The following is a 10,365-nucleotide window of genomic DNA, read 5'->3' on the forward strand; positions in this document are numbered from 1 at the left end:
CCCCCTGTAGTTGTTTGAGCTTCCCCATCCCCTCCCATCCTTAGAGCAGAGGGGTTAATGTGGTCATTCTCTCTCTCTAGAAACTCAAGAAATCTCTGAGCCCGCAAGAAAAAGCAAGCATCTAGCAGAATCTTGTATGCATATAAACTCTCTCAATCATCAAAACCAGCATTCAAAATGCAGGAAACTGAGTGCTGACTCAGATACCTGACTATCAGAGTTGCCTTGCCAATTCCATCCTAGTTGCCCGAAAAGGTTAGAAAAAAAAGAAAAGTCGGGAATTATCTTCCAAATTATATCCATATTCTTTCTGCAAATACTATCAACTGATTTTTTTCTTGAAAATGGATATGAAACATTTTTATGATTGCAAAGAATGTAAAATTGCCGAGTCAGTTGAACATGGCAAAATAAAAGGTTAAAAAAGACGAATGTGAAATCAAGTCCATTAACTACTTTGCACCATTTTCAAACTAGACTTTGGAGACCAAAGATCAGTTGAAGTTTTTGTGAAATAGTTCGGTACTTCCTGTGAAATGAATGGCTTTTCATTTTCTTGAAAGAATTGTCGAAATCTGAATGATTATGAAAGCAAAAAAAAAGGAAGCTGAAAAAGGTGGTTTTGGATAGTTCCCCGAGAGTTGGTAAGACTTTTGGAATTCCTAAGGGCATTTGGTGACTAGAAGTTCGAGTCAAAATTGGAAGTTTCTAACTTTGAAATGTAGAATCAAGAGATTTCAGTTCTTGATATAATGTATTTAATTAACCTATGTGGAATTTTGAGGATTCTACAAAATTGTGCGCGATTCGCATGGGATATTCTTAACTGGGATTTTAATTGTTCATCGACATTTTTGTTAATGATATGGTGGCAGTGTTAAATAAGTGAGAATTTTAAATGTAGGTCTTAACTAAATAAATAATCTAGACCACATAAAGAGAGAACCTTTGAAATGAGATGATGGTATTGAGCTTTTTTTTTTTAATTGAACTAAATTTTTGCGAGTTTATTATTTCTACCCATTATGCACGTAAAAAGTTTAGAAATAATAATTTGAAAAAAACAAATTCAAAATATACGCATAGATCTGATGAGGAGAGCTATGTATATGTATTTCAATTTTTATTTGTTTTCTATATATTTGATTGAGCTAAAATTTTGAGCATCAGTGCCTCTCAACCTTAAACTAAAAAAAAATTATCAAAAAAATATTTTAGAATGCAAATCGTTCTTAAACCTCCTCATTATGGTTTACTTAAAAAGATATCATCCTCAACTGTCGGATCATGATCATCATCCTCAACTGTCGGATTAGTCTTAGATATTTAAATTCTAGATTTACAGTCTTAGATATTTCAATTCTAGATTTTTTTTATATAAATAAGATAAAATTTTGGATATCCATGTAGCAAAATATGACACCAAAATACTATGAAACTTTTTGAAGGGCATTTTGCTTATTCTAATTCGCCCAAATATTGTTTTTATATTTTTGAGATATACACCTCGGTGAGAGGCACATACTCCAAATTTCATCTCAATCAAATTTCAGAAAAATATGAGTGAACGAAGAAATATCTCACATTTTAAAAATAACAAACTAGTTCTAAAAAAAAAAAAAGAAATCCACTATCAATTTTTTGTAAATTTAGTCTTCTATTGGATAAATTGAATCTTCCAGGAGTGAGTACACATTTCTCATTTTTAAGAAATTTCAACTTTCTTTCACCATATGATTTCCAATTGCTAAACCAGAAACTGCCATATCGAACTGAAAATTTTGGTCTTCAAAAGTTCACATCACCAAATATCCCCTAAATGGACGGTGACAACCATTATCGCGATTAATTTTAATGAAACAGTGTATCAACAACGATGATAAATAATCCAAACATGCCTTAAAATTCTACTATTAAGCACAGTAGCTGAGAAGTTCCACTTGAATCAACAGTGATTCATTAAAATAGACAAGAAAGGCTTTAAAGCCCAGTCCAAAAATCCCAGGGTCCATAACTGACCCACTCAACACGTCATCACAGTATTTGCATCCTGATCATTTATTATTATTTAAACACCAGTTCACTCTCCGCAGTAGACAGATATAGTTCTTTCAAGCAAAGCAAAAATTATGAATGCCCTCAAAGAAAGCGATGCAAAAAGATTTATTATTTTTAGATTTAGTAAGGCTCAACCGGCTTTCGGAAATTTGCTCCAGCATAGACTGCTTCAGCTCCCAATTCCTCTTCAATCCTAAGAAGCTGTAGCCAAAACAATATGTATAACAGATAGAATCAATAACGATAATCATTGCAACCCTCGACTCGCAAAACAAAATCAGATGCAGAATGGCTGTAATCTTTAAACTCGAACTCTTTACCTGGTTGTATTTTGCAAGGCGCTCAGATCGGCAAGGAGCTCCAGTCTTGATCTGGCCCTGCAAAACCACACATGCCCATCAGCAACCCATACCAAATAAATGAGAAATGATTGGTGGAGAGATCACTCGGTAGTGCTGGAATACTAGAAACTCTCTCACACACACAGAAACACGCATACCCAACCCCTCACCCCCCTCCCACACCTACACCTACACCAACACCAACCTGGCAATGAGGGGAATACTAAAAAGTCTGTCAGTCACTCTCTCTCTCTCACACACACACACACACAACTGGCAATAGGGGGAAGCTTCAATACCGTGGCCAATCCTACAGAAAGATCTGCAATAAAAGTATCCTCGGTCTCACCACTGTTCACAATGGCAATAGCATATCAGTAATAATCTATTTTACACTCTAGATGAGCACAATCGTATTTCTTATAAGTGTATAACAAAAACTAAGATTCATGAACTATCAAGCCCTCAAAGGTTCTGAACACAAACCTCCTGTGGCTGGCCATAACTCCCCAACCTGCATGCTTGGACATCTTCACAGCTTCAATACTCTCAGTCACTGACCCAATTTGGTTCACCTGTAATAACCCAAACAAATTAAATAAGAAAAACATGAAACCATACTAAATGTATTAATCACATATACCACTCGCCAAAAATGCCATATGAATCATACCTTCAACAGAAGGGCATTGCAGGCTTTCTCGTTAATAGCCTTTTCCACACGCTGCAAGAGTTACACATAACACGAGACACCATCAATTTCTTATCCTTACTAGCTAGAGAGAGAGAGAGAGAGAGAGAGAGAGAGAGAGAGAGACCTTAGGGTTGGTGACCAAGAGATCATCCCCGACAATCTGCACTTTCTCGCCAATCTCAGCCGTTAGTTTGCTGTAGTGTTCCCAGTCATCCTGGTCAAAGGGGTCCTCGATGGAAACAATGGGGTACTCAGCCACAAATGATTTGTAGAGATCTTTAAGTTGATCTCCGGATATCTTTTGAGAACCATCATTGTTCTGCAAAAAAAAAGAACCATGAGAAGTGCGTATCAGTAGAACAGTTCAACAAAATCATCATCATCCGAGCCTTATCCCAACTATTTAGGATCGGCTAAGAACAACTCAACAAATCCAAGCAAAATTTTATGTGTATTTTACATTCAATTCACTGAGGGATTTGTGAACGTGTATCTTTTTAACGTGAAAAACAAGCAGAGAAGCAGCGATTATCTTGGTCGAATGCTACCCTGGCCTAATGATGCAAGCCAATTTCTTGAGTAGGATTCATTTTCGTAAAATGGATCTGTCAGAGTTGGGTTAAAATTGGAAATATCATGCATAGCCATCACGGACATGTATTTCATGTTCCATTAAGGATGACATTAATGTGACAAATCATGCTAACCGAAAGTAAATGACAGTGGCTTTGCAGGGGACTTTTTATTTTTGTCATTGTAAATGAAGAAGAATTATGGAAAGCCATAGTATAAGCCATTAGTTCAATATGATATAGCAACATGTGGGTTAGCACCCTCCAGGCAAATGAGTTCGACAGTGATGGAGGGACAGTGGCCATACAGATTAGTAAATGACATCGTTCAGGTGGGACCACACTCTCCACCGTCTAGCCCATTGAAGGAATGGTGATAACCTCTAAATCATGCTGTTATGATGACCATATGGATCATATTAAAGAGGCCCATAAATTACCCACCCAAAAATGATTTGCATCAAATGGCAGAGGTGGTTTCATCGGAGAGTTCTGGTGCAGGTTAACAAAGTTCACACTATATGATACGTGTTACAGTTTCCATTCAAAAACCAAGTACATAAATTCAATATGAAGTCCTCTCATTGTAATAGTAATTATTCCATCAAAAAGTTTCACTTGCTAATGTATTCCAACCTTAGGCATCAAGTGCATGCTAGGATGTCAGAAATAACGCTAGAGATCCCAATTACCTCCTCTTTGAAGTTCAAATCATACGTTTTATCCTTGCTATCATAGAACTCTGACGCAGCAACATCCATGCCAATCACAACCTGCCAGAAAGACAGTACACTTAGGCACAGTAAGGGTAGTAGCAACATGTGTGAGACAGAAAGAGAGGTATAGGGCTAGAGACAAATACTTTGCCAGTGTACCCAGCTTTGGCAATAGCAGTTTTCAACAACTCCAGGCCTTCTTTGTTTTCCTGCATTCTTAGATTTTAGTATTAATCTTTGATAAATTATGATGCGTGACAAACTTAAAACCCATTAGCAAATCTAGCGGTTAACTGTGCATATCCACACACAAGCATGCAAATATATTGTCACAATAGACGGTAATTAATATTTATACAGTACAAATTTTAGCAATCTTTTGGACTCTTTTAACATAAGCTGCAGAAAATTGTTACAGAAAAAAGTTTGACCACTAAATAGCTACTCACTTGAATGTTGGGAGCAAAGCCACCTTCATCACCAACATTTGTGGCATCCTGACCATATTTCTTCTTTATAACAGCCTGAAAGGATTAGAGAGGAAGTGAGAATATGGGTCACAAAAATACACCAATAAAGGCAGAGAGAAAAGAGTGAGAGATAGAACACAACCTTCAAATGATGATATACTTCTACACCCATCTTCATGGACTCTTTGAAAGAGGAGGCCCCAACAGGAAGGATCATAAATTCCTAGAGAAGGGGAAAAAGAGGCCCAGTGTTAGTTAACTAAGAGAAGTACACCAAATTCTTCAAATATCTAAAAGCAGCTTATAGTAAAGGAACAATTTTGTACACATAAGGGGGTAAGGTAACAACACCTGCATGGCCAGCTTATTGCCAGCATGTGATCCTCCATTGATAACATTGAAGGCAGGTACAGGCAAAACCAAGTTTTTGTTGCCAGCAAGGTTGGCAATGTGCTGAAAAATACATACAGAGGAAAGAAACCCCATGAATGAACACGAGCAAACTAGTATTTCTCTTTCTTTTTTTCTTTTATTTTTCTTCTTGAAATTCAAGTGGCATAGTACTTTCTCTATACCATTAACCCTTTTTTTACCTTGTAAAGAGGAATCTTTTTCACACTGGCACCAGCTTTGCAAACAGCAAGAGATACTGCCAATATAGCATTTGCACCAAGCTGGCATCATAAACAACCAAAAAAAAAAAACTTCAGCATTACTGATCACATATAAATGTGAGAAAGCTTAACTGTGTCATCAATATGGCCAATGTGCCAATTGTGATACCTTTTGTTTGCACCAACCCCATTCATTTACTGTTCCGTCAAGTTGTTGTACCATGAAATTGTCAATCTGGGTCTGCTCAGTTGGGTCCTGTGTTGACACAAAAGAATAATGCAGAGGCACATATCAAAAACACATATAGGCATATACAAATAAACGAAATCTTGTTATTAAAGAGAAATAAATGAAGGCATCAAAGAACCCATGTCAGCTAAAATAGAGAAGCATGTGACACACCCTTCCAATAAGTGCAGGTCCAATGATTGAGTTGACGTTTCCAACAGCCTACGTTGAAGAAAGGAAAAATAAAGCATCCGGTTAGCTGATATCAGCTTAAATAATAAAAGCAGATTGAACAAGAAGCGGACTATGGATCTAATTTCCATTATAGGACCGAGTAGTGAAATGGGGCTATCCAACAATGAGCACCCATACTGCCACTCATGGCCACACATGCATACACAGCTAAGAATGCCTACTGTCTATGAAAAACAAAACATAATATTCATCAAAATGGTGCATTTAAAATACATTGCTTCCTAATTAGCATTAGCATTTCTTTTTTTTCTCTTTCTTTTTTCACTTTGGTGCACACCTCTGTTTGTAGCCATTGCTTGATACAATTTGATATATATAATTCCAGAGCAATTAATAGTGAACTATCAAATAATAGCAATCAAGCATGCTCGCACAAAAAACTCCTATTTACCTTCATGACACCTTTCCCAAGATAGTCTGATCCTCCATCCCTCAGTTCCAATGCCTCGTATACACCTGTGACACCAACAGACTTATAAGAACTCTAACAAGGCAAAAAATAGATAAGTCAGTGTACCATAGACTCAAAAATCAGAAAATGCAAAAAATATATGTAGCAACCCGTTGTGCTGTAGTTTCACAAAGAAATCTTCTCAGAAAATGCTGGAAAAAACCAAGAGACCGCACTTGAATTGTTGATTATTGGGTTTGGTTATGTTGCTTCATTTACATAATAAAAGCTGATTTGTATTATTGATTAGCATAATCCATTATCCAAGTATCAATATCTTAGCTATGCTTATGTTCCAAACTAGAGACAAAGAGAGAGACCAGATCAATAGTCCATTTAGTCATAAGATTTTTTATTTTTTTTTAGTTTCATGCTCATTTCCAATAAGAAACGAAAACCATTTCAAAACAAGATTAACAGTTTGTGATAAAACCAAATGATGAACTGACAATCGGCTATGAAAGCTAAAATACCAGAACAAGTACCACATCAAAGAAATACAATGTCACAGAATGTAAAATCTAAAATCGTAGACTATTATTTCCGCAATCCAGACAGAATTTGGAATGGCAGCTAATTACAGAACACAATCAGTGGCACACTTACATGGGGACCTCTCTACAGTCTCTACCGTACAATACATATAGAAAGTGAAACTTTCCCTTTAAGTAATCTTATCCTACAACATAAGAAATTCAAGTGGAACAAGAAAGTGCAAATACAATCAGAATTCATATCCACTATGAACCTTTATCCTTCAAGCCCACTTGATATGGGAATCGATCTAACATCTTCAATAATATGACTAAAGCCAGCACAGGTGTGTAGAGCATATACAATTGGAAATGAAACTCTTTTCTTTTTCTGGCTAATGGCCAACAGTTATTTGAATTCGTGAAAAATATTGATATAAACCAACTTCAAAGGTAGCGACATTACCAGTTGAGGCACCACTTGGAACAGCAGCTCTGTGACAGGTTCCATCAGAAAGACCGACGTCCACCTTCAATGACAAAATGAAGACACTCTCTTAGACAAAATATTTATACTCTCAATGAAAGAATAACAAGTGAGCACACAATACCCAGATGTTACAAAAATAATTAAACACAGAGATCTCTTCTTTCTTTTTTTTTTATAATGTTAAAATAATTAAACATAGATATCATAAGAACCGGGAGTATAAGCAACTAATCGTACAGTTACACACTATAAATTTATTCCATTAACCTATAAAAAAACCCATGACAACTATAAAAAGTTTGATCTTGCAAAGCATGTCAAATCACTGCAATCACAGAAAAAGATTGCATGAATACAGAGAGGAACTTCACTTTACTCTGCCCAAAATAAACAAATTTGCAAATTTTTGTAGGAACGTGAAAATCTATAAATAAAAGATGAATATCATTCGTTTCTCTTGTCTGGAAAGACAATAATTTTATAGAAAATTTATTCAAAATAATAATAATTTTATAGACAATATATCTGTTTGAAAAATAATTCAATATTTCCTCCCTCCGGTTAATGGATAAGTATCTTCTTTCCTCTCAAAAAGAATAAACCCTCGACCATATTTAGCTATGATCAAAATTTATTTCAATTGATTATTTCTTTCCTGTGACTGAAATCATTTTCCCCTGTGACTGAAGTATTGACTTACAATATACTCAAATCAGAGTTAAACGGCTGCGTATATCAACTTAGAACTCTACTAACCCGAAAACTAACAAAAGCTGTGAATAAATCACCAAAGAATCAAGGCTAAGCAAAATAAAAATGCAAAACTAAATGAAAATTGTACAAAAAAAAAAAAAAAAATGTAAAAAATAGATCAAAACCTAAATAATGCCAACATTAAAAATCAGAAGTATAGCGGATCTGAACTAAAACAGATTCATAAGAAACAGAATGTAATTCACAGATCAAAATAATACGATTCTAAATCTAACCTAAAAAATCATAATCTAATAAAACCACTGAAAGAGGGAAGCATAGAGAGAAGAAAAGCACAGAAAGAGTGAACTAACCTCAACCGTTGGATTGCCTCTGCTATCGAAGATCTGCCTAGCTTTAACAGACGTGATCGTCACCATGATTGCGTAACAAAAAGCTCTTCAAAGAAACGAAAGCCTCCAAATCGATTTCTACCCCACAGTTTACAGAGTTCAACTCTGGTTTTGAAGAGAGAAAATGGCACTTTATAAAGAGGGGGGAAGTTCCTGTAAAACGATCTCACCCGTTGGTGAGATACAATAGTATGATGGACGGAGGAGATGAGGTAATACTTCGGTTTTGTCGTCACGGAGATTATGAGTTTTGTCACGGGCCACGAGCCACGAATATTCGTGACCACGCTTTGAAGGTTCCGTCAAAATGTCCAGATTGCCCTTACCAAACCCTTCAAATAGAAAAAAGTTTATATAGGGTGAGGCTCTAATCAATCGAATTAAGGTGCGTCTAAAAATTCATAAACAAAAATTGTTTTGACGTCGGAAATTTTTTAATTGGATCATTTAAACCGTCTAAAAATTCATAAACAAAAATTGTTTTGACATCGGAAATTTTTTAATTGGATCATCTAAACCACAATAGGTATGGACACTAGAAAAAATAAATTTCAAGTTTTGAAAATAGTGCATCTTGTAATGTATTATTTTCAAGATTTTCAATCATTCTTATATGGGAAAAGTTAAATGATCAAATTTGAGTTTATCTCAAAAATTTCACTACAAGAGGTTGTTTTGATGCCAAAATGTCGTCAAATTGATAATCTCGATATCAAGATGCATGGACACGAGATAAAAATGGATTTCAAATTTTGGAAATAGTATATTTTGTAACACAATTTTGGACCGCTAATTTTCAAGATTTTCACGTTTTCATAATCTATAATCTATACTATTTTTTAAACTTTAAATTTTATAAAAAAAATATTAAAATATATTTTAAAGCAATCATAAAGATTTCCAAAAATGAAACCACATTTCTACAATACTATTTGAAGGTACGCTCTGATTTGATTGTTTAGAGCGTAGGCTCCATACAAACCGCATCCTTCTCTTTGATTTACACTATTTTTCATTCTTTAAATTTTATAATTAGAAATGAAAACAACGTTTAGCCCTCATATAGATTTCTAATACCAAAACAACATATTTTAAAATTATTTGAAGGTATGATTTATTTTGATTGTTTAGAGCATGAGCCTTATACAAATCACACCTTTTAAAATAATAAATAGCTGAGTACATGGTACGTACTATGGTGGGCCAGCTTATGGGGGTAAGCTTGATAATCTATTGTTTCATATGGACCGTCTAGATAATGTGTTGCAAAATGCATTATTTCTTGTATTCAAAATCAATTTTTTTTTTTTTCCATTTTCATACATCTCCATGTCGAAGTGATCAATTAGAAGGTTTTTCAAAATTAAAACAACTTTTTTCGATGGATTTTTTAGATGCATCTTTAATTTTGCATTTTAAAGTTGGAACCTTATATAAACTTTTTTCTTTATATATTGAGGTTGAAATTATTTTCTTTTTAAAAAAATTTGGATTGTCCCCCAAAGTCTGGATGACTAAACTAAAGTCTGTTGAATCAACAGTGCTTCAAACTCGAATCAGTGCAGTCGGTCATTTACTGATAAATATGTAATAGATATTTTTGCATTAGTGATCAAAGCGGGTATGTGTCGGTCCAAATTGGCGATCTAAAAAATAGGGGTTTATGGGATGGAGATTTAGATAGACTAAAAAAAGCTACTAGATAAGCTTAATAAAAAGGGAGAAAAAAATTATATATATATATATAGTAATGATCATATAGGACCCTCCCCACCTATGTGTGTCAGACTCCAAAGGATCACTATTAAAGTTAGCACGGATCTCTACAAAAATTATCATATAGGTGTGGGACTTGACTTTTCTATAAATTCGTGTCTAATTTAATGATGATCTTTT

The 10,365-nt window shown here is 34.8% G+C and overlaps 1 protein-coding gene across 1 annotated transcript; it reads right to left on the bottom strand.

The window, feature by feature from the left end:
- Nucleotides 1–1,940: 1,940 nt before the first annotated feature.
- LOS2 (Enolase) lies at nt 1,941–8,576 on the bottom strand. The gene is made up of 17 exons (XM_006851769.4): nt 8,431–8,576; nt 7,340–7,403; nt 6,341–6,405; nt 5,869–5,916; nt 5,635–5,721; nt 5,445–5,525; nt 5,203–5,304; nt 4,994–5,074; nt 4,831–4,905; nt 4,528–4,590; nt 4,358–4,438; nt 3,218–3,412; nt 3,073–3,123; nt 2,886–2,974; nt 2,699–2,750; nt 2,379–2,435; nt 1,941–2,259 (listed from the first exon to the last, which is right to left on the bottom strand). The coding sequence occupies exons 1-17, from the start codon at nt 8,494–8,496 to the stop codon at nt 2,179–2,181; spliced, it is 1,338 nt and encodes a 445-aa protein (XP_006851831.1). The 5' UTR covers nt 8,497–8,576; the 3' UTR covers nt 1,941–2,178.
- Between the last annotated feature and the right edge of the window lie 1,789 nt (nt 8,577–10,365).

This window comes from Amborella trichopoda, chromosome 9, assembly GCF_054954075.1.
Source record: "Amborella trichopoda isolate Santa Cruz 75 chromosome 9, AtrichopodaSantaCruz75HAP2 v2.0, whole genome shotgun sequence".
NCBI lineage: Eukaryota > Viridiplantae > Streptophyta > Magnoliopsida > Amborellales > Amborellaceae > Amborella > Amborella trichopoda.

What these genes read in the sequence shown, in the direction of transcription:
- LOS2 (XM_006851769.4), bottom strand. Translation starts at nt 8,496, where the DNA reads ATGGTGACGATCACGTCTGTTAAAGCTAGGCAGATCTTCGATAGCAGA. An exon ending in AAGCTGGGTACACTGGCAAA is followed by an intron (nt 4,439 to 4,527) that starts GTATTTGTCTCT and finishes TCTTTCTGGCAG; the next exon opens with GTTGTGATTGGCATGGATGT. An exon ending in TTTCTGTAGGATTGGCCACG is followed by an intron (nt 2,436 to 2,698) that starts GTATTGAAGCTT and finishes GTGGTTTTGCAG; the next exon opens with GGCCAGATCAAGACTGGAGC.